At 52.5% G+C, this 19,054-nt stretch overlaps 1 protein-coding gene across 3 annotated transcripts; it reads right to left on the bottom strand.

The window, feature by feature from the left end:
- Positions 1–1,658: 1,658 nt before the first annotated feature.
- PES1 (pescadillo ribosomal biogenesis factor 1) lies at positions 1,659–18,803 on the bottom strand. 3 transcript variants are annotated; one of them, XM_036908771.2, is made up of 15 exons: positions 18,595–18,802; positions 16,127–16,206; positions 12,234–12,387; positions 10,897–11,006; positions 8,504–8,675; positions 8,330–8,419; positions 5,639–5,755; positions 5,445–5,519; positions 5,146–5,232; positions 4,863–4,993; positions 4,391–4,516; positions 4,073–4,257; positions 3,448–3,617; positions 3,160–3,321; positions 1,659–2,169 (listed from the first exon to the last, which is right to left on the bottom strand). In XM_036908771.2, exons 1-15 carry the CDS (start codon positions 18,616–18,618, stop codon positions 2,086–2,088), a joined length of 1,767 nt encoding a protein of 588 aa, XP_036764666.2. In that variant the 5' UTR covers positions 18,619–18,802; the 3' UTR covers positions 1,659–2,085. The 3 variants fall into 3 exon arrangements, with proteins under 3 accessions (XP_036764666.2, XP_036764667.2, XP_036764665.2); XM_036908772.2 differs by having other exon boundaries at positions 3,160–3,318; XM_036908770.2 differs by having other exon boundaries at positions 3,160–3,617; positions 18,595–18,803.
- Between the last annotated feature and the right edge of the window lie 251 nt (positions 18,804–19,054).

Raw genomic sequence — 19,054 nt, 5'->3', positions numbered from 1 at the left:
GTTGTCTAACTTTTCTTTGGGGTTCTGGACTGGATCCAATGAGAGGTATGGCGCCCTGCTCCAGTCAGTGCAAGCTGGGGACCTATTTTGGGGGTCCAAAATAGAGTTGGGGTGGTGCCTGAATCCCTAAGGGAAGCTCAGGCAAGGGACAGTTCTCCACCTGGGCATGCCACTTGGAGGTCTCCGGTGACCCTGCCTCTCCAGGGCACCCAACAGAGCTGCGCCCAGTGCCATCATGATGCAGGTGCCCCATACACCATCTGCCTTTCTCCAGTCTGGGACTTCCCTCCTTTACCCCAGGGGTCCAAGGATGGAAATTAACACCTGCTTGGAGCTGGGAATGCTCAGCTCCTGCTCTGCCTGTGGGCAGTGCAAAACCAGCTGGCCACCCAGTGGGGCATGGGCCACGTCAGAGCTCCACTGCCCCCGCTATTACTGGGTGACTCTGGAATGGGGAAAATTCCACATCAGCATGGCTGCCAGGGATTTTTCCATATCTGATGGGCCTGTTCTCCAGCCTGGCCCTGACACCCGTACCACAGCCCTGGGATGCACATGCACCCAGGCAGTCCCAAGTTGTGCCCTGGATGCCCGGCTTTGGCTCCAGAAGCCCTGACCCTGTCCCTGCCTCTGGAAGCAACACGTCTCCCACCCAGCCCCCGCCCCCCCACCATGGAACACAGCCCTCTCCTATACCCACAACAAAGCCTAGCTGAGTGAGACGGGGGCCCTGGGTTTTCTGCTCCCCGAGAGCCTGCCCAAGCTCTTGCCTTACTCCTGCATAGCTTAGGCCTGCAGTCACAGCCTGAAAAACTTAAAGAGTCTGGGCACAGTGACAGCAGGGCCAAGGTCCTTAGGTGCCTAGATATCAGGAAGGTGGAGCCCAGTTCCAAACCCACACTTCCACACCCTCACCTCTGCTCCTGACAGGTCTCAGCCCACCGGGGCATCCTAGGGCTGCTATTCAGAAACTCCCTGCCTGACCTGGAGAGCTGAGTGACCATCTCAAGCCTGCATTTTGACCCTGTCTCTGCTGTGAGGCACTTGCAGTCTTGGGCAACGGTGTGTCCCCATGGGCTTCAGTAAGGGCACTGCCTGGGTCAGGCGGGAAGCTGTGAGGATGGCCCGGCAGGAGTCACAAGTCAGGCTGCTGGCAACACTCTCAAGGGGGGTTACCGGTGGTTTTGCCAATGAGCGACAAGGTAAAGTTAGGTCCTGCCAATCCTTCAGGCACTCACTGGCTTTATCTTCTGGGTTAACTCCAGCAGGAAGTAGTAACAATCACAGCTGGTGTTTACTGAGCACTTTACTTTCTAGATGCTTGCCACTACTGAGTCTATATCACATCGCTGAACCCTCTACATGCCCCTAGAAGGCTCCAGAATTTCTACCCCTAATTTACACATGAGGAAACAGGTTCAAAGAGGAAAAGTACCTGGGCTAGAATATGAGCTACAGGTAGACCAACTTCAGAGCCCAAGCCCAGAACCTCTGCACCTACCTTCTGACATCCTTGGACCCAAAGGGGTCCTTGGACATCCAGAAAGCTCTAAGCAGTGACCAGGACTTTGTCAGTAAATACCCAGGGCTTGCCCAGCCTGAAGCACAGGGCACTAGGTGGCCCTTCTCCAATCTCAGAAAGGCTCATGAACACAGAATTCAATTGGCTGCAAATTCCAGCCATTTAATAACCAATACTTGCCCACCCTCACCCCATCACAGCATCAGAAGAATCATGGGTCCAACTGCATGTGGGAGGGGTGCTGCAGAAAGCCAGGGTGAATGGGAGCAGCTGGTGAGGGGCTGGCTGGACTGCTGCCCCCCAAGTCACGGACTCCTGGGAGCACTGAGATGGGCTGGGCAGAGGCCTCTCCTCTGCCCAGTCACAAGCAGGGAGCTCCATCCAAGAGAGACTGGGGCTGCCCATAGGCCCAGCCAGGGAGCAAGAGAGGAAGCCCAGCAGGAGGGGGAAAAGGGGGAGGGAAACAGAAGAGACTCTGGTCTGTCACCAAGCTTAGTTCTCTGGCCGTTTGTGCCAAGTCCAGCTGGCAGGAGCTGGCCTTGCCCATCGAGAGGCTGTCGCACTCACACTGGCCGTCCCTTCCTGGCCTTCTTCTCAGACTTCACAGCTTCATCGTGGGCTTTCCTCTTCTCTGCTAGTTTGTTGGCCTGTGAGGAAGGAAGGGATGAGGCTGGGATGGGGCGGGGTGTGGGGTGTAGGGGAGGGTACTCCCCTTTCTTCTACATGAGGCCATTCCTTAAAAGCAGGGCTTCCTGAAATGCTAACAAGCAAACTGCCATGAAGAAAAACAAATCTATTTGAAAACCTCAGGTGAGTACACAAGCCTTCACCTTTGACCTTCTGACTCTATAATTTTATAGGACCACAGCAATCCAGAGCTCAGGCTCCCAGAGCCGCCACTCAAACCTGTGCCAGGCACCGCTGGGGAGGGGGCCGCCTGGCAACATCTCTAACAAAATTGGTTGACCTTTCAACTTAGCAACCACACTCGGAAGAAATTATCCTGCAGCAACATTCAGAGGCAGGCAGGGATAGGCTGAAGGGTGTTTTCTAAGACTGACTAAAAATGAGAATAAATCCTAACAGCAGGGCACAGGCCACATATTGTAAGGACATTACAGCAAGAAGTTCACACTACAGTTAAGTCAAAAACACTGCAACTCATCATCTGTATGCGGCACGGGACCTCCAAAATCACCAGTCACTACAGGTCACCCCAGCCATACAGAGTTCTAGCATGCACGGAACTTAAAAAAAAAATTATTTTTTACAGTGAGTGTATGTGACTTTGTAAACAAGAGGAAACAAAACAAAGGGGCTTAACCCAAATCTCCCCCAGTTCCTCCTGCTTTCATGCCCTTCTGTAAGAGGTCCTGCCTAAGAGCACACCCCAAGTCGGCTGGGACAGTTCTGTCCCCAGACCCCAGCAGAACTTAGAAACAGCCGGCACGGGAAGGAGATTAAAGCCCGGACGGAATCCCGGGTGCTCGCACAGGCTGGGTGGGGCCTCCAGAGGCTGGATCTGAGAAAGGCCAGGAGAAGGCCCAGAGTGGGGTCTGCGCAGAGGACAGCCGGTCAGCCTCGAAGTTCACCTGCGCAGCCACAGCTGGAGCCTCAGGAGGGTGGCAGAGACTCACCTCGCGGATTTTGCGCCTCTTGCCAAACATGATCTTGTTGTACAGGTACCTCTCCCGCTTCTTCATCATCATGATGGCCAGGCGCTTGGCCTCGCTCTCCTCCTCCTGGGCCAGCCGCTGCTTGTCCTCCACCTTCACGGTGCCTGCCATCACCCTGGGCTGCTGAGAACACGGGGCAGACGCCTGTGGATGCAGGCGCCCCAGCACCTCCCACGGCCCGTCCCCACGTGCTTGCCCTTCCGTGCCTGAGCTGACACGAAGACGGCCAGTGCGTGAGCTCCCCAGTACCTTCCCCTCCATCCTCTGCTCCTCCAGGGCTGTCAGTCGGGCCTCTTCCTCCTTCTCTGAACCAGCTTCTCCATCTTCTTCCTCCTCCTCCTCGTTTTCTTCCCCTTCATCACCATCACCGTCACCTTCACTGTCATCCTCAACCTCCTCTTCGGATTCATTCATACTGCCTGTAAACAGCCGATGACTTCAAGATGCCCTGGGAGCCTGCTCTTCCTCTCACAAGGTGAGGGAGGCCTGGCACCAGACCCACCCTCTCAAGCCAAGGGGACCATCCAAGGCAGTGCAAGGCTGTCCCAACTGTGGTCCCCTCTCCCAAGAGCCCCAGGCTGCTGTCAGAGGAAAGCCTAGGCCTCACGCTCACAAGCTCTGATGCCTCTACATAAACATCAGTGACAACTTCCAGCCCAGCTTTGTGCTGTTACTCTCAACGTCAAGGAACACCTGGCTGTAGGACACAAATGCCCCCTTCCCCTAAGCCTTACTTGGGTTTAAAGGGCTCTGTGCCCCTGCCACCTGCTCCCTGGGCCCTGCCACCTTTGCAGCCAGGAAGGGCGGCAGCCAGCTGAGCCCAGGGGGCCAAAGCCAGTCCACCCCGTCACCCTGCCCACCCCCTCCCACCCACCTGGGTGCTCTCCCCGCTGCAGGGCCAGCAGCTTCAGCTTCTCAGGGGGGACATAATCGCCTTCCTTCTCTGACACGAAGGGCGAGAGATGTGGGGGCAGCTGCACCCCAGGGAAGTAGTCTGCCACGGGGAGGAGGAGCCGGGCGTTCACAGAGTCAAACAGCCACTGGGGCTGCACGTAGTACCTGGTGCAGAATGGCATCAGAGACAGGTCACGGGGGCAACCTGAGGCCCCACTACATTGGCAAGGGCCTGGAGACTGACCTCTGCACCTAGACACCCAAACAGGTGGAGGAGACAAGGGCCTTGGGGGCCTACCTGCCAATGATGGGGGTCTGCTGCCCAGGCCGGTCGACAATTTGGTGGGTGATGCAGGAATCGGTGACGTCATAAGTAGCCCCAATGCACAGAGATTTGTCCCAGGACACATCTCCCCCAAAACTCCTATAAGCACAGGGAGAACCCACAACAGTACTTCAGGCATGAGTGCCTGCCTTGGGACCCACTGGCCTGCAAGCCAACCACCCCAAGATCTCCCCGTCTAGCCAACACCTCCAGTGCTGGCCCAGCGCAGACCTTCTACCCTAAGCTGGAGAGAAGGTGACGTTAGCTGCCCTGTGACAAGTGCTTCCCGTGTGCTTGGGATTACTGAGCGCCTTCCATGCACCGTTTCATGGAATCCCCACAGCAGCCCTGAGACCCGGCTAGTGGCACTGCCCTGCTGTCCCTGAGGGGCGCCCAGGGCAGGCCCTGGTTTAGGGGGGCAGAGCCAGCGCCATTGGCCCCCCACCTGATAACAAAAGCTAAGGCCTCGCGGGGCACCTCCCGGTTCAGGAAGAACTTCAGGCCCTCGAAGAGCTTCTTGTGCTTCTCCTGTGCCTCCAGTTCCCTCCTGCGGTCCTCCTCCTGTGCCGTCATCTCCTGCCATGAAAGGGGCTGGGCCTTGTACCCTCAGGTCTGCCCTCACCCCCACTGGAAGGCAGGGGCTGGGGATGACCCCCCAGCAGCTTCCTTCTAGAGCCCAGTCCCAGCACTCATCCATACCCTCCTCCTGGAAGGGGCGCGGTCCTCACCTCATCGGCAGGGAACTCATCCACCTCGGCCTCCTCCTCTGCAGGCACCACCACGCGGGCTAGACTGGCACCGAGAGCCGCCAGCTTCTACAGGGAGGGAGCAGGGCTGCAGGGCTGCAAGGCTGCTCCTTGCAGGTGGGCACCTTGAATGGGGTGCGGCCAGGGTGGGGGGTGGGTGGGAAGCAGCAACAGTTCTGGGACATCAGTGGGTTTGGGTTCTGAGTGCAAGTCCTAAGACCACCCACCCCCAGGCCAGGACCACCTTTTTGGGGGACCAATGCTCAGGAAGCCTCTCTTACCTCCATAGAACTCTCAGAGTCCAATGCGTAGGTGTCCTCACTGGCCTTCACTTCTGTGGGGGACTGACCCTCCAGCTGCGAGACGGGGGAAATGTCAGGGCGAGAGGACACCACAGCCCCTGCCTCCATGGGGAGAGAAGGGCCGTGGCCCCCGCACAGTGGGGAGAGGGCGCTGGGCTGGGCTGGGGCCCTACCTTGGGGGGGTAGTGCAGGTTGAGCAACTGGTAGAGGCGGAAGTTGACAAAGCCCAGCAGGGTGGTGTAGAACTCGGTGAAGGTGGCCATGACGCGGTAGTCCACGTCTGTCGGGTGCTGGAGGCACAAGAAGCACATCAGCGGTGCAAGGCAGGTATGGGGAAAAGGTGGCACTGACAGTCCACACAGGGCAGGGGCTCTGGCCTGAGGCCCACAGGCTCCTCCCGGACAGCCCTGCCTTCAGAGCACTGCCACACAGGAAGGGGTTGCATGGCGTGGCCCCACCCAGGAGCATTCTGGGCACCAGTGAGGCTCTGTACAGGGGCCCCAAGTGTTGGGGGGGATCCTGGAGACCAATGCCGGATCCCCAAGCCAACAAGGGGGAGTTAAGAGAAAAGAGAAGGTTTTGTCACACCGCTCTTCCTCGCCTGTGCCAGCTCTGCCCCCTCATCCTGCAAGTCCCAGCTCAGACTTTTGTCCTTGAGGGGAACACCTTCCCTGAGCAGTCTGCTCAGAGCTCACGCCTGCTCCATTATGAGATTCCAAAGCCCAGCCCAGCACTGGCCCAGCTGGGAGAGGGTGTCCTGGAGCAGTCTGCCTGCCCGGTGGGGGCAGTGGGTGGGTAGGTGGCACTCAGCACCTCCAAGCCCCTGGCAGGAACCTTGGGATAGACACTCAGAATTCAGCAACCTGGCCTTGGCCCCAGAGAGTTCTTGAGAAACAGTGGGAAAAAAATTTGTGTGCTCGGGGCAAAGGTACAGAGCTCTCAAGCTGCCAACTCAGCAAGCAGGGGACATGGACGCGCTCATCTTTTTCCTTGAGGAGCTGATAAAGCAAAACAAAACAAGGACCTGAGACCCAAACCACAACTGAAGTACCTCCACTCTTGAGTAGCACTGACTGCCCTCACAAATAAGGAGCCCCAGCCCAGCCCTGCCAAACCTGGGACCCGGACAGAGGACATGCCAAACAACATCAAAACTAGAAATGATCACATGTCCCTTTTGTGCTTGGTGTGCCCATGACTCTGAGCTGCTCCTCCAGCCCATCATCAGGTATGACCTGGGTTCTGGTGATGCAGGGGCCGAGAGGTACCCTGCCTGTCCCCTCACTCATACCTTGACCCTTCCAAGACAGAGGAGCACCAAGTCCATTTCCTACAGCCCAGTGCTGACTGCACCCCACCCCACCAGCCTGGGGTCCTACTCTGGGGAGCCTAGCACTGACTGCTCGGGAGGAGGGGGCACGTCAGGCCTTCGGTACGACACAGGGCCAGTCCACCCCACCACCTGCACCATCTTCCTGCTGCGAGGAAGTAGCAGCAGTGAGCAGGCCAGGAAGGAGGAATGGGTGGCCTGTTCCCTTCCCCTGGGGCCAGCTGTGTGGAGGCTGGCCTCCACAGGGCCCTATTCACCACACACAAAGACTGGTCTGAGCAGCACGGGGGTAGGACATCAGAGAGAAGGAAGGGGAGGGTGGGCCAGACAGGAAGGACGGAAGGCGGAAAGGAAGGAGGAGAGGAGGTGCGTACGGGGAGGGGAAGGGCCACAGGCTCTTGCACACATGCCTGCGCCTGTGCGTGGGAACAGGGATTGCTGAGGGCCAAGCCCGCCTCTCACCCACAGACAAACTACAGCCACAGCTAATCCACGCTCACAGCCAACCCTCGGCAGACCAGGGGGCAGGGGAGAGGCCCACACACCATCAGGCAGTGACCTGGGCTCTGGGGACCCTGGGGCCAAGAGGTACTCCACCTGTCCCCCCACTCACACCTCCACCCTTCCAAGACATCTGAGAAGCAGCTCCATTTCCCACAGCCCAGCGCTGAGCAGCACCCCACCCCCAAACCCACTATCAGCCTGGGTCCTACTCTGGAGGGCCTAGCAACCTGTTCAGCAAACCCACTGTCCAACCAGGCCAGCATGTTTGCTCTCCACTGAGGGCACCAGTTTGTGCGCAGTGCACAGGCAGGAAGCTACGTCAAACACCGGCCCACAGAATAAATCAGGCAGAGTTTGGCCAAGATCCTCTGGGGGACTAGAAGCTAATGATGCCCCATGACAAGGCAAAGCCAGAATTTCTCCCCATGGATCCCTGGAAATCAAAATTGCTCAGTCTGAAAAAAAAAAAAGAGGAAGTGGCACCACATGCTAATGCTTCTCTAGTGCTCACCCTGCCCAACCTTCCCCCTCCGACACCAGCCCTGCGAGGGGACGGCCTGGGGAAGCTGAGGAGTCAGGCAAAGCAGCTTGGCCGAGGTCTGGCAGCCGCCAGCAGCAGAGCAGGACGCAGCCCCCAGGAGCCTGAGGGTCGGGCTGGGCTCGACCCCTGTCCAGGCCCCCCGCAGCTCACTGTTCATTCACCAACTCCAAAGGTCAAGTGATGGCACTCTGATTTTCTTTCTTAAATTCTCACTGAAAGGCTTGGAGTGGAAGTGCATCATTAACCGAGGCACAGAAAGGTGCAGGAAGTGTCCCAGTCACCCAGTGCGGAGTCCTGGAACGAGGCTGGCTTGGGCCTTACCACAGTGCTGTGCAGCAAGCCCCCCCCTGCCCAGGTCGGCACTTCAGAACCCAGCACATCTGGACTCCGCAGGACAGCAGAGTCCCCCCTTCGTCCCTGCCGTCAGCTTTGTCTAGGAGCCAGAGAGGGAACAATGCCCAGGACAAGCCCCTCCCCATGGGCACTCACGTCATGGGAGAAGGAGTAGGGCGTGATCCACACGATGGGCTGGCCCAGCACCTCGGCCTGGTAGTAAATGCCTTTGATGGACAGGAAGACCTGGGGGGCAGGGGGACAACATGGTGAAAACCAGAGTGGCAGCGCACGGCGCAGGGTGGGGCCCCGCAGGTGGCCCTGGCTTACCTTGCGCAGGGCACGGGCGGCAATGATGTAGTGCAGGAACTCCACAGTGAGCCGGCGGCACAGCTGAATGGTCTGCACGTGGCACTTGCCCGTCCGAGGGAAGGTGGAGAAGAGAAAGCACATGGAGAGGGCATCATCCAGGTCCCGCAGAGCATCTATGAATGTGGGGTACCTGCGGGCCAGGGGGGCAGCGTTCACACACTCAGCACAGGCTCTGAAGGAGGTCTGCGCCCTTGGCCCCATCCTGTGAGCCAACCCAGAGACCACATCCCCACGCCAGGCCTTGCCACTACGACTGCCCAGGGGCCTGGCAGTGCCCACTTCCCCAGTCATAGGAGGAGCCACAGAACTAGAACACTGGCTCGGACGAGCAGAGATATTTGACAGGGTCCTCAAGATACCCGCTGCTCACCAGGACTCAGTGCTGACTCATGGGTGATGCCCTCTCACATGCGGAGGGCATCAGTGGTCAGAGAACAGACCTAGTCAGTGGCTCTCTCTTTTTCAAGATGGAAACTTTAGTTCAAAAGAAATCTATCTGGAGATCCAAGCAAGGCGGCAAAAAAATGTGACGCTGCCCTAGCGGACCTGGAGAGAGGGTGGGGGGCCTGCCTGTTCTCAGCAATGCTTGTCTCTTGGCCTGGCCACAGTCACCAGAGTGGATTACGTCTTGTCTCTCATCATCCAGACCTCCATCTAGTTTGTAGAACCAGGTAGGACCGGATGGTAAAAATGCTAGAAGTGGGTCCTGGGCCAGGAAGAGCCAGAGCAAGGAAGTGCTTGCAGTGGCCAATCAGACACATCCTGTGCTAAACTAGGAAGGCAGTGAGAATGAGCCAGACCTGGCAGGATGCTCTACTGCACGGCTGCCCCACTGAGGTGTGGGTCACGGAAAGGACGCTGAAGTACGGGCAATGCCACTGGGATTCCAGCCCCACGGTCCACGGTGACCCTGAGTGGGTCACTTTGCCTCACCCAACCCCAGCGCTGTCATTTGGAAAATGACATTGTTGGATCAGACTGCTAGTTTAAAATGGGCTCTTGCAGCTCCCTGGAAATGCCTAGAGACAAGTGGGCAGACAGGGCTTCTCAAGTGTCCGTCCCCCAGCCAGAGCAGATGTCAGAGCCTCTGGCATTCAAGCCACCTTCCAGGAAGCTTCCTTTCGCAGAAAGGGCCCTCTGAAAGCCATAGGACCAGAGATGGCCAAGGTTCTTCCAGCCCTGGAAGGCGTCACTCACTTGCCGGTCTTCAAACCCAGTCTTCAAGACAGAAGAAAGCCTGCAGGGGCCTCTGACAAGACAGCAGGAGGGCAGCGGCAGTGGCCTCAGGCAGCCCCGCTCTGACGCCCCGCAGCTCTCTATCTCACAGACAAACCCACCGACTCCGGCCCTGTGTAGAAACAGCCCTGGTCGTTTCTGAGTCACCTGCTTTTCTTTCTTAAGTAATGGCCTGGGAGATGGGGCAATACGGAGTGGAAACAGCACAACACACCACCACCTGGTGTGTGCATGAACCCCAACACTTGATTTTTTTCTAGCAGTTTTTTCATTTGTTTCATACAACAGCTGTGTGTCCCAGGCAGGACTGAGCCACCGTCATCTCTCTGTTAGACAGGGGGACTTGCTCAGAGCAGTAAACGGCTCTCAGGCTGCCCAGCACGCAGGCACAGGGCTGGGACACCCAGTGTCAAGCTCCAAGATCGGGACCCTACCTGTGCCAGCCAAGTCCGTCCAGCCTCGAGCTAAGTGTTCACAGACCGTCAGCCCTCAGGAGAAGATGGATACTCACTTAGCCCAGGGTTTCTGAACCTTACCGCTACTGACACTTCAGGCCACGTTGATTGGGGTTGTGAGGGCTGCCAGCAGCATCTCTGGCCTCTAAAAACCACTAGACCCGCCACCATCCAAGTCATGAGAACCAGACATTTCCAAATGTCCCCTTGGGGGGCAGAAGTGCCCTTGGTTAAGAACCAGGGACTTAGCCAATGAGTGAGTGGGACTGCTGAGAAGGCTGGGCAAAGAACGCTTAAGATCAGAGGCACCCAGCCAGGTTTTCCAGGTCAGACCATGCACTTGGCGGCACCCTGCAGAACTCGAGCTCTCTCACCACAGGACCTCTGCACTTGCTGTTCCCTCTGCCTGGACTTGCTCCCCACTGGCTGGCTCAAATGGTTCTCCTCAAGACAGCCCCTCTGATAATACTGAGTAACATACGTCCCCCAGTTCCCTTCATGCGAGTAGCGTCCCTCAGGCTCTCACTGTGACTTGCGGTCATCATAACATTTTGTCTGCTTTATGGTCTGCTTCCTCCAAAAGGACACCTGCAACCTGAGCAGGGTGTTGGCCTTGCTCCCCACTGTACCCCCAGTGCTAGGACTGAGTCCCCAACTCACCGCTCCTTGACAATGTGGTCAAGCTTATAGTTGGGCTTGTTGTCCTTCAGACGTTCTGCAGTGTTCCACTCACTCTTCCCGTATGCTTTCCGGAGCTTCCGGACGAACACCTGCAAGAGGGGAGGACACCACTGTGCTGGGGCCAAGGGCCCCTGGAGACCCCTCTCCTGGAGGAGGAACATGTGGGGCGGGGGGACTCTCAAGGCCTCCAGACACTGGCCATGGCTGTCGGACTGCGCCGCCTGCCTCCTCAGCCCGGGAGCTGCAGAACAGCCAAGCCCAAGGACTGGCAAACTGGCCCACTCCGCTGAGCAGCGCCAGCCTGCCGCTACCCTCTGAGGGGTGAAAGGGGATATCCATCCACAGGTATCCACTCCCATGTTTACATGAAAACATGTCTTCAGCCCCATTTTCCAACTGAGAAGAGAGGCCGTGACTTGCCAGCGAGACAGGTCAGGGTGAGGAGGGCTGGCCTGTGTTCCCAACACCAGTCTGTGTGGGCATGAAACAAGCCACGGGTGTATGGGAGGAGCTAAGCCATACAGGGAAATGCAGCTGAGGCCAGTCATGGGCCCAGGCCCCCAAACCACCTGACTTCTTCCTTCCCAGTACTTCTGGCAGGTTGCCCTCGGTGCTCTGCAGAGCTCGAAGGCTGCCTCTGCTCAGCTCATGAACAGCAGCTTCAAGACACCATTTCCCCCAGTGGGCCCACTTCCAGTGTGGAGTTTATGTAGCTGCAAAAGCCGGCAACAAAGCTGGGCCGGCCACCCAGCTCAGTGGGCTTGGGCAGGAGGGCCAGCAGCAGTCAGTCTCCTGTGGCCTCCAGATGGAGCCCTGCCCTTCCCAGCCAGGGGCCTCAGCCTGGACCGGCTGCTAGGCAAAGGCTTCAGCAACAGCGCTCTACTTTACTTTCAATAATTTGCATTTATTATACATGGATTTCTATTTCCCATGGTGTTTAAGCATTTAATGATTTCTATCTGTGGAATGTAAAGCTTGGTCCTCTGGGAACAACTCCAGAAAGAACCCAAATAGGAGAGGTTTCTTTGGGCTAGAGCCCCTGAATAGCACCATCTTTGCCTCAGAGGCAGTACATTTAGTCTCCCCAAAAAACCTAAGGAAAGGTACAACAGGTACAGCACTGATCACTTGCCAGGTTCTACACAAAGGATTCTGCATGTGTGTTTTCAGTTAATCCTCAAGACACCCAATTGAGGTAGAATTCCCTCACCCTTCATATAGGCTTACTCAGAGAGGTTTAACAACTGCCCAGGTCACAATCAGTGGGTCACAGAGCGGCAAGGGGCCCCATCTAGACCCTAGAGCCCAGGCCTCACCTTGTATTCCCGGAACTTGTTGACGATGGGTTCATGCAGGAGGAACCTGATGTCTTTGATAAGGTAAAAAGTTCGAGCCGCCGTAGAGCCCTTGTTAACCTTCTTCTTGTGTTTGGGTTCATGGGGATAAATGCCCTTCAGGATGCAGAGCCGCCTGGAAGACAAAAGCCAGTCCTTCTGTCAGTAAGCATGCTGAATACTGGCATGCCAGGTATGGAAAACAGCAGTGAACAGGGAATATGGGGGCTCTGCCCTTGGAGAACTCACACGCTAGTGCAGGGGTCTGAAAATCACAAGTTCCCTGAAAATCACTCACTGTCACAAGCACCAGAAAGGAAAACAATCAGGATGCTGACAGGGGCCAGATGGCAGGTACCTCTTTCAGCATGGGGAGATAGGAGAGGCTTTGCTTATTATCAGCCACATAAAAGGTAGAGGGGACAGCATCCAAACAAGAAGGACAAAGGTGAAAAATCACCACGGACACCATAGAAATACAGAGAATTATGAGAGAATACTATGAAAAATTATATGCTAACAAACTGGATAACCTAGAAGAAATGGACAACTTTCTAGAAAAATACAACCTTCCAAGGCTGACCCAGGTAGAAACAGAAAATCTGAAGAGACTGATTACCAGCAAGGAAATTGAACTGGTAATCAAAAAAGTACCTAAGAACAAAACCCTTGGACCACTGCTGAATTTTATCAAACATTTAGTGAAGACCTAATTCCCATCCTCCTTAAAGTTTTCCAAAAAGTAGAAGAGAAGAGAATACTCCCAAACTCATTCCACGAGGCAAACATCACTGTAATACTAAAACCAGGCAAAGACACCTAAAAAAAAGAAACTTATAGACCAATAATCCTGATGAACATAGATGCAAAAAATACTGAACAAAATATTAGCAAACCGAATTCAAAAATACATCAAAAAGATTATAAATTATCATCAAGTGGGATGCATCCCAGGGATGCAAGGATGCTACAACATTTGAAAATCCATCATCATCATCCACCACATCAACAAAAAGGACAAAAACAACATGATCATCTCCACAGATGCTGAAAAAGCATTCAACAAAATTCAATATCCATTCATGATAAAAACTCTCAACAAAATGGGTAGAGAGGGCAAGTACCTCAACATAATAAAGGCCATATATGACAAACCCACAGCCAACATTATACTTAACAGCAAGAAGCTGAAAACTTGTCCTTTAAGATCGGGAACAAGACAAGGATGCCCACTCTCTCCACCGTTATTCAACATAGTTCTGGAGGTCCTAGCCACGGCAATCAGACAACACAAAGAAATAAAAGGCATCCAGATTGGTAAGGAAGAAGGTAAACTGTTCCTGTTTGCAGATGACATGATATTGTACATAAAAAATCCTAAAGAATCCACTCCAAAACTACTAGATCTAATATCTGAATTCAGTAAAGTTGCAGGATACAAAATTAATACGCAGAAATCTATTGCATTCCTATACACTAGCAATGATCTAGCAGAAAGTGAAATCAGGAAAACAATTCCATTCACAATTGTATCAAAAAGAATAAACTACCTAGGAACAAACCTAACCAGGAAGTGAAAGACCTATACTCTGAAAACTACAAGACACTCATGAGAGAAATTAAAGAAGATACCAATAAATGGAAACACATCCTGTGCTCATGGATAGGAAGAATTAATATTGTCAAAATGGCCATCCTGCCTAAAGCAATCTACAGATTCAATGCAATCCCTATCAAAATACCAACAGCATTCTTTAACAAACTACAGCAAATAGTTCTAAAATTCATATGGAAACACCTAAGACCATGAATAGCCAAAGCAATCCTGAGAAGGAAGAATAAAGCTGGGGGATTATGCTCCCTGACTTCAAGCTCTACTACAAAGCCACAGTAATCAAGACAATTTGGTACTGGCACAAGAACAGATCCATAGACCAATGGAACAGTCTAGAGAGCCCTGATATAAACCCAACACTATATGCTCAATTAATATATGATAAAGGAGCCATAGATATACAATGGGGAAATGACAGCCTCTTCAACAGCTGGTGTTGGCAAAACTGGACAGCTACATGCAAGAGAATGAAACTGGATTATTGTCTAACCCCATACACAAAAGTAAACTCAAAATGGATCAAAAACTTGAATGTAAGTCACAAAACCATAAAACTGTTAGGAAAAATCACATAGGCAAAAATCTCTTAGATATAAACATGAGCAACTTCTTCATGAACATATCTTCACAGGCAAGGGAAACAAAAGCAAAAATAAACAAGTTGGACTATGTCAAACTACAAAGCTTCTGTACAGCAAAGGACACCATCAGTAGAACAAAAAGGTATCATATAGTATGGGAGAATATAGTCATAAATGACAGAACCAGTAAGAGTTGACATCCAAATTATATAAAGAGTTCACACACCTCAACAAACAAAAAGCAAATGAGCCAATTAAAAAATGGGCAGAGGAGCTGAACAGACACTTCTCCAAAGAAGAAATTCAGATGGCCAACAGACACATGAAAAGATGCTCCATCTCACTAATCATCAGGGAAATGCAAATTAAAATCACAATGAGATATCACCTCACACCAGTAAGGAAGGCCAGCATTGAAAAGACTAAGAACAACAAATGTTGGCAAGGATGTGGAGAAAGGGGAACCCTCCTACACTGCTGGTGGGAATGTAAATTAGTTCAACCATTGTGGAAAGCAGTATGGAGATTCCTCAAAAAACTCAAAATAGGAATAACATTTGACCTAGGAATTCCACTTCTAGGAATTTAACCTAAGAATGCAGCAGCCCAGTTTGAAAAAGACATATGCACCCCTACGTTTATCGCAGCACTATTTACAATAGCCAAGATATAGAGGCAATCTAAGTGTCCATCAGTAGATGAATGGATAAAGAAGAGGTGGTACATATACACAATGGAGTATTATTCAACCATAAGAAGAAAACAAATCCTACCATTTGCAACAACATGGATGGAGCTAGAGGGTATTATGCTCAGTGAAATAAGCCAGGTGGAGAAAGACAAGTACCAAATGATTTCACTCATCTGTGGTGTATAAGTACAAAGCAAAAACTGAAGGAACAAGACAGCAACAGACTCACAGAACCCAAGAATGGACTAACAGTTACCAAAGGAAAAGGGACTGGGGAGGATGGGTGGGAAGTGAGGGATAAGGGGGAAAAAGGGGCATTACAATTAGCACACATAATGTGGTAGGGGGACATGGGAAAGGCAGTATAACACAGAGAAGACAAGTAGTGACTCTATAGCATCTTACTACGCTGATGGACAGTGACTGTAATGGGGTATGTGGTGGGGACTTGATAATGGGGGGAGTCTAGTAACCATAATGTTCCTCATGTAATTGTACATTAATGATACCAAAATAAAAGCATTATAAAAAAATAAAAATAACAATAAAAAAGTTAAATAGGTCCAAGAAAAAGGAGAAAGGCAATAAGGGGGTTAGTGCTGGGTGCACCAGTAGGACTAAAAATAGGCCAAGCAGTAGGGCCCACAGGATGCAGAGGAGTCTGTACTGGACTCTATCTGCAGCTGAGCATCCCTAGCTGCAGCCTCAGGGGTCTCTTCCACCAGAAGGGAGGGGATGGGTGACAAAGACCCAGAAAGGGAATAGCAGTGGGCCCATTCTGATGACACAGGATGGCAGCTTCCCCAAGGCCACACCTGGCAAAGCACAGCTCACTCAAGTGAAGCCAGGCAAGAACCACAAGGAGTAACAGAATTCCAGACAGAGTTTGTAGCAACAAAGCTTAAGACAGGGATGTACTGAGTTTTCACTATGCAATTCACTGCCCAGGTATCACCAGGTCCCACTGTTCTACTCCCTTCCACCTTACCTGAAGTCAGCCAAGCTCAGCTGTAGCTTCTTACGGGCTTTGTTTCGGGTGATGTAGTTGGTGGCAGAGCCTCGTTCATACTGGGGAGAAAAAAACCCAATTCTCCATCAGCAATGATTGCAGTGAGTGGCATCCGTCTCTGGGCAACGCCTCATGCCAGAAGCATCTGTCACTCTGGATAAGTGAACAAGAGCCTTCTGGGGCAGGAAATGCTGTAGGGAAGGAGGCCCCTGTGTGAACAATCTCTCCTGCACATCCTTGCAGTAGCCAGTGTAAAGGACACATACACCTGCTTGATGTCAGGACCATGAGGCTGCTGCGGATTAGGTGCTGTGCCAAACACTTACCCCCTGCCATGTGGGAGGAAACAGCCTCAATGAAATAACCCTACCTAAGTCACACAACTTTTTAAGAGTTGGAGATGGGATTTAAACCTAGGTCCGAGTCCAGAGCCTGAGTATCTAGTCCACTAAGCCACTGCTCTCAACTTCTTTTTTTCATTTTAACCACCCACCATCACCAGAAGCCTTTTTAGATCTTCCCACTCTTAGCTGCCCCCTCTCACAGCCCCATGAAATGGTAATATCAAAGATATACCACAGATCTGTTTACATAATGTGACCCTTTAGAGGAACACACAACCATTACAATATCTAAGATCCCTTTCCCTCCTCCCCTATTTTTGTTTCCTTGGGGGTGACTATCAGAGAATGCATGTTCTAAGCCTCAAAGCCTCTCCCCTTCCTCATTCATTCAACAGCAATAATAGGGCTCCTACTGTGTTCCAAGTATTAGGCTTGATGCACTGCGAGCAGTAAAGACAAACGGCCTAATGTCTATCTACCCCCAAGAAGCGTATGGGTGTGGATGTCTGTGGTGCCAAGATGCTGCCTCACATCACATCTCTGTATCCCTGATGAAGTGTGGCAGTGCCAATGTCCTAAGAACTTTGCATTGTTAACCAAGTATGTCCTTTCCAAACAAGTTCTCCCTCTGGAATAACAGCAGGAGCCTTAATGGCCAGGTCTAACTCTAAAGAGAGAAACCTGTAGCCTCCTAAGGGTTATTTATGAATAACCCCACAGTCACAAACACACCCTTCATTCACTCTTTCCTTCAGACGTTATTGGGGATACAAAGAGGAGTTTCAGACTGTCTCAGAAAGGTGAATTTTCATTAAAAGTGTTTTGCTGGCCTTATGCCACGATGCTTATGCTTTTAAACATTAAGGGGATAAATATTTTTCAACTGGGCTGACTTTATTCCCTGGGTCATGGGGGTGGAGGAGAAGAATAAGGCATTTTAGGTTATTGGGTGCTATTGGCATCTAATGGGTAAGAGGTCAGGGATGCTGCCAAACATCATGTAATGCACGGGCCAGCCTTTCCAACAAAGCGTTATCTGGCTCAAAACGGTTATGAACTCAGCTTTAAAAACTGTAATGATTTGTTTACATATCTGCATCTGTGCTGCAGGGAAGGGAAAGTTTTCCATCTTACATTTTTGTTGTTCCAGTCACTAGCACATACTGAGTGCCCAATACTGTGTTGGGGTAAACACAATTTAGCAATAGAAATTTTCAAGCTGAAATAAGCACTTAAGGCCAACATCATCCTTGTTCTCATCCCTTCTCTAATCTTTTCATGATAGGCCTTGCACGATCTCATCCCTGCCCGAGCCCAACCTCACCAGACACCATTCTTCCCTGGTTCATTATACCCCCGCCATCCTGACGTCCTTCCTATTCCTTGCACACAGCAAGCCTTTCCTACCTAAAGGTCTAGGCACTTAGTTTCTCCTTGCCAGGCTTGCCCGTTAAGCACTCCCATGACCTGGAACCTATCCGAGATCTTTCGATCTTTCTGATTTCGGTTTAAATGTTATGACTCAGAGAAACCTCCCAAGACAACACTAACTGAAATAAGTATCCTTTAGTTTTATCCACCGTTACCGCCCGTTTGCTTAACAACCTGCGATCATTTTACTTGGTTGTTTAGTTCCATCGTCCCCAATATGAAGTGAGCTCGGGGAAGGCAGGGAGCACATCTGACTGTTTACATCTCCATCCCTCAGTGTCCAGGGCATGGCCTGGTTCAACAGAAAAGCAAGTAAGTTTTAGAGATGATGAGCTCGACGTAATGATTAACTTTACGCTATGTTTATCACTTTCTTAGTAAAGAGTTGTCCTTGGACTCAGCTTGCTTTTGGAGTGAAGCTTTGTTTGGTAACCTCAACTCTTTTACACCCTAGTCCGGAGTTCTTTCCCGGAGTTCACCGGACAAGCACTGCCGTCCTCGCCCCTCATCCACCTCCTTCTGACGGCCGTCTCCTGACGCGTTGATCCCTGACGTTTCTATACCCAGAGGGACCCAAGGCCGGGGACAGGCGCAGTCTCTAGGCTCAGTAGCTCCCGTCTCCCACCTTACGGCGTCCCCTTGCCACCCCGCCCCGGTATTACCCCTAATCACCTTCTTCTTCTCCAGGCCCCCCATAGCTCCACGACGAGAGGTTTCCAAGCGCCGCGCGGAGACAGCGCCACTTCCTCCCGCACGTGCCCTGCCGAGGGCTCCAGGCCCCACGTGGCCACGGGTCTGCGCGGGCTGCCCTATGGGGTGCCTGAGCGAGTCTAGGGGAATATGCGGCTTTCTTCCCTGAGCTTTACCCTTAAACCCTCTGAAAAAAATCACTGAGACCAGTCTTTCGTGCTCTTTCTTATCTATGAGCTGTTGCAGATCGTCTCAATGTTTAAACAAACGCAGACATTCAGGCATTTCTATAATCATCCTGACGACAAACGCTCACCGTGTGAGCCTCCTTGCATGCTGGGACCCAGAGGAGTGGCGGGCTTAGAGAAGCGCAGTGCCTTCTGGGATGCACAATGAAGCCACGCTCTGACGTGCGCGAACGCGAGTTGCGTTGTCACGGTGA

This window comes from Manis pentadactyla, chromosome 14, assembly GCF_030020395.1.
Source record: "Manis pentadactyla isolate mManPen7 chromosome 14, mManPen7.hap1, whole genome shotgun sequence".
In the NCBI taxonomy this organism is placed as follows: Eukaryota; Metazoa; Chordata; class Mammalia; order Pholidota; family Manidae; genus Manis; species Manis pentadactyla.
Note: the sequence above shows the minus strand (reverse complement) of the source record. Positions and strands in the feature narration are given on the sequence as shown.